General features: G+C 38.4%; 1 protein-coding gene across 1 annotated transcript; it reads left to right on the forward strand.

Annotated features, from left to right (window-relative positions):
• Window positions 1–3,370: 3,370 nt before the first annotated feature.
• On the forward strand, window positions 3,371–5,046 carry LOC122610174 (LOB domain-containing protein 41-like). Its single transcript, XM_043783168.1, has 2 exons — window positions 3,371–3,700; window positions 4,298–5,046. Exons 1-2 carry the CDS (start codon window positions 3,511–3,513, stop codon window positions 5,044–5,046), a joined length of 939 nt encoding a protein of 312 aa, XP_043639103.1. The 5' UTR covers window positions 3,371–3,510.

A 5,046-nucleotide genomic window follows, 5' to 3' on the forward strand; every position in this document is an offset into this window, starting at 1 on the left:
AAAATTCATACCATTGGTCAAAGAGGTATAGATTGTATCTTCATTGGTTATCCTGAAAATTCTGTTTGTTATAGGTTCTATGTCATAGAACCTAATGACTATGTATCCGTGCACTCTATTGTTGAGTCAAAGGATGCTGATTTTGGGAATGAGGATAGGTTCACATCTCTACCTAGACCTGGAGACACAGTGGCAAGTTCTAGTGGCACAGGTGGAAATGAACAAGTGACTGAAGCACCTCCTGAGCCTAGGAGGAGTGAAAGAGCGCGAAAACCCAAGTCATATGGGGATGATTTCCAATTGTATTTGGTGGAAGGATCAAGGAATGGAATTGACTTTCAATATCAATATTGCTTTAATGTTGATGATGATCCTAAGACCTACAGTGAAGCTATGGCTTCAAGGGATGCTGCATTTTGGAAAGAGGCAATCCAAGATGAGATTGACTCTATTATGCACAATAACACTTGGAAATTGGCTGATTTACCACCTGGGTGTAAGCCTTTAGGTAGTAAATGGATCTTCAAAAGGAAGATGAAGGTGGATGGAAGCATAGACAAGTATAAAGCTAGATTGGTGATCCAAGGCTTTAGACAAAAGGCAGGTATTGATTACTTTGACACCTATGCTCCTGTTGCTAAGATTACCACCATTAGGTTACTGTTAGCACTTGCTGCTATACATAATCTTGTAATTCACCAAATGGATGTCAAGACTGCCTTTCTAAATGGTGAATTGGATGAAGAGATTTACATGAAACAACCTGAAGGATTTGTTATGCCTGGTAATGAACATAAGGTTTGTAAGTTAGTGAAATCTCTTTATGGTCTGAAGCAAGCCCCTAAGCAATGGCATCAGAAGTTTGATGAGGTGGTGTTGTCTAATGGTTTTGCATTAAACCAAGCAGACAAGTGTGTCTATAGCAAATTTGACACTTCTGGTAAAGGAGTGATCATTTGCTTGTATGTTGATGACATGTTGATTTTTGGTACTCACCAAGATCAAGTTGATAAAACTAAGGAATTCCTGTCATCAAAGTTTGATATGAAAGACATGGGGGAGGCTGATGTGATTCTTGGAATTAAGATCATACGTGGAGAACATGGTATTACTATCTCTCAATCTCATTACATTGAGAAGATATTGGATAAATTCAATCACAAAGATAGTTGTCCAATGAGTACTCCTATGGATCCTACTCTAAAACTCGTGCCTAACAAGGGAGTTGCAGTGAATCCACTTGAATATTCAAAGGCTATTGGATCTCTCATGTATGCCATGGTTAGTACTAGGCCTGATATAGCCTTTGCTGTTGGAAAGCTGAGTAGGTACACTCACAATCCTGGTTTGATTCATTGGCAAGCGATTAATCGAGTATTTAGATACTTGAAAGGAACCAAGGATTTTGGTTTGACTTGTACTGGATTTCCTTCTGTTCTTAAAGGTTATTCAGATGCAAGTTGGATTACTAATTTGGAAGATCACTCTTCCACAAGTGGCTGGGTATTCCTTCTTGGTGGTGGTGCTATATGTTGGGCATCAAAGAAACAAACTTGCATCACTAATTCAACAATGGAATCTGAATTTGTGGCATTAGCAGCAGCTGGTAAAGAAGCTGAATGGCTAAGGAATTTGATATATGAAATTCCATTGTGGCCTAAACCGATATCACCCATATCTATTAGATGTGATAGTGCAGCCACGTTGGCTAAGGCATACAGTCAAGTGTATAATGGAAATTCTAGACACTTAGGTGTTAGACACAACATGTTACGTGAGTTAATCACTGATGGTGTGATATCTGTGGTGTTTGTGAAAACACAACACAATCTAGCCGACCATTTAACCAAAGCGTTGAATAGAGATCTCGTGAATAAGTCGGCTATAGGGGTGGGATTAAAGTCCGTCAGAAATCTCTGAGCATTGAGATACCCAATTCCCATCTAGTATGACGCTAGATGCTGAATTCAATGTGGAAGGCTTAATGTTTAGAGATTGGAACACATTTAAAGATTCATCCCAAGGTATGTGTTCGGATCTGCAAGATAAGGAGGTTGAATGTTTATATTCTTAATAGCTCTTTTGACAAATTGCATATGCAGGTGCAAGATTAAAGGAGCTACCTATGTGAGCATGAAGTTTAGCCGCTTCAAAAAGCTGGGACTTGGCTTTGACATGCTTATGAAGGATAGGGACATAGGCTAGTAAAACATATGTCAAGATAGAACTACAATGTGTGTAAACTTTTGTGTACATTATCTTCGTGTATTCAATAGAGTTCCCATGGTTCAATCGTTACGACACCATGAAATTCGAATATTCGGAATGTGTAATGTACTAATGTGAAATTCAATCGTTACGACATTTCATTTATGCAAAAGTTTGAATGTTTGAGATGGTTGTTAGTTAATCATGGATTACACTAAAATAGGGGAGGATTGTTGGATATTTTAGTGTAATTGGGTTAACTTGTTTGATCAGTATTGTCATAATAATACATCATATAGGATTGGTGGTGCGGAGTGCACGCCTATTTGAATTTATTATGACCTTAGGGGCGAAGCCCCTAAGGTACGGGGGTCCGGGGGCAGCGCCCCTGGGAGCGGGGTCCAAGGGGCGGCAGCCCCTGACGGGGTCCAAGGGGCAGAGCCCCTGGCTGGGTTCCATTAAATTGCTATAGTAAAAATCCCTCCGAAAATTAAATTTTCGGAACTTGAGGGACTAAAAATGACAATTTCGAAACCTTGCAAATAACTGCCTTCTGCAGGATTTATACAACCTGTAACAAATTTTCTGATCATTCTTTTTCTTCCTTTTTCTGGTTCTTTTCTCTCAAATAATAAACACACAGAATGTTCTTAATTCTCTGAATTTTATCCGATTGAATAGTTTGGGTGAACCGCCAAATTGATTCAATCTGAAAGTGATTATACGCCTTTCAGAGTTTGATTATATCCGGTTATCTGTTCGTTATTCACGAATTTCCCCAACAATTTTTTGGCTTGATTTTGGTAAAATTTAGCTAGAAATTGGCAAGGCCACGTTGAAGTTCTTATTGAATGAAAAAGAACCAAAAGTTGTCAAAGAATCAATGCTTAGCTCTAACAGGTTAATACATCTAACGCCGTTTATGTTGTACCGTGTCACATAGGTCGAGTCGAATACGACACTATACCCAAAGATTAAAGAAGTCATAAAAGCAGTCGACGAAACTACACTATTTACCCGAGAGTGTAAGAGTCACGCGCAAGTTTTGAAAGTGGGATGAAGTAGTTTTAATTGTAATTCTAAAAAAAAAGAATCATTCAATATCTTTTAAAGTTTGATGTATGTGGAAAACCTGGTTTTTGTAACCAGTTTATTGGAAACAACTGCGGCCTTCCAAAAATCCAGTGGCCATCATCATCTATATATATATATAGTCCATAATAATAACAATAATCCACATATATTTATATACAACCCACTTTCACAAAATTTCAAACTCCGTATAGTATAAGGTTTGTAACAATGAGAATGAGTTGTAATGGTTGTCGAGTCCTTCGTAAAGGATGTAGTGATGATTGTTCGATTAGACCTTGTTTACAATGGATTAAATCCCCTGAATCTCAAGCCAATGCCACCGTTTTTCTAGCCAAGTTTTATGGCCGTGCTGGACTCATGAACTTGGTCAACTCTGGTCCTGATCACCTTCGACCTGGTAATTACTATATTATCCATCTTCATTCATTTTTACCACTTCCATTTTTCCTTACAAATTCAACATACATAGTCTTTAAATAATATTAAGATCCGTAACTCTTGGGGTATAATGATTAACATGTATAAAAAATTTGTATAAAAAATTTTATGTTAAAAATTTGTATAAAATTTTTTATAAATAATGATTACAACAACAGCAAGACCCAATTCTTGCGCGGGATATTTGGGGAGGTAAGCTGTAGACAATCTTACCTCTACACAAAGGTAAAGAGACTGTTTCTATAGAGAACTCCATCCACATTTAAAAATTTATATCTTTCATGTCAAAGTCTAACATTAAATTTTATGTTAAAAGTATAAATAATTTATACCCATTAATAACAACGAAATCCCCGTTTAAAATATTATTACATGCACAAAACACTTATTTTAAATCACAACATGTAAATATTAGACGTTTAATATGCAAGTTATTTATGTATGTATATGTAATAACACGGATTATAAATATCATTTCTTTTTAGATGTAATGATGATATTCTTATGTGTGTTTCAACTAAAATCTTAATTATTTATATTTTTTTTTGTCACACAGCTGTATTTAGGTCGCTATTGTATGAGGCATGTGGTCGGATAGTGAATCCGATATACGGTTCGGTCGGGTTATTATGGTCGGGTAAATGGCAGTTATGTCAGAATGCAGTCGAAGCAGTATTAAACGGATCTCCCATAATCCAAGTAGCATCCGACCCGGATGAGATAAACAACGGGCCGCCGTTGAAAGCTTACGATATTCGACATATAAGTAAAGATGATAACAACAACGTTAATAATGATCTTCATCGGATCAGGACACGCTGTCGTTTTAAAAAATCAGGAAATAAAGTGAAGAAAGCTAATAAATGTAATAATAATAATAAAAACAACCCGGTATGGGTCGGGTCGTGTGATGAAGAATCGGGTCGAGATGAGGTTACTGATCATAACAGGGCGGGTAGTCATGATGATGGGAGTACGGTGAGTCATCAGTCGGAAGGGGCGGCGGTGGCGGCGCCGGCGGCGGCGCCGGCGGCGGCGCGTGTAGTGGAGGTGGATGGGGAGAGTTGTGGCACGGCGGAGGTGAGTTTGGTGACGGCGGTTGTTCCGGTAAAAGCGGAGATGGATGACGTGGAGGATGAGAGTGATGATATTGGACTTGAGTTAAGACTTGGGTTCGGGTCTGAGACGGTTTACCGGTGCCGGAATGTTGAAAAAGGTGGAAATATGGCCGCCGGCGCCGGAATGTGTGATGAAGCCGGAATGTGTAGAATTGGTCTCGGATTGGATTGTGAGTATCAAGTGTGA

Source organism: Erigeron canadensis, chromosome 8, assembly GCF_010389155.1.
Source record: "Erigeron canadensis isolate Cc75 chromosome 8, C_canadensis_v1, whole genome shotgun sequence".
NCBI lineage: Eukaryota > Viridiplantae > Streptophyta > Magnoliopsida > Asterales > Asteraceae > Erigeron > Erigeron canadensis.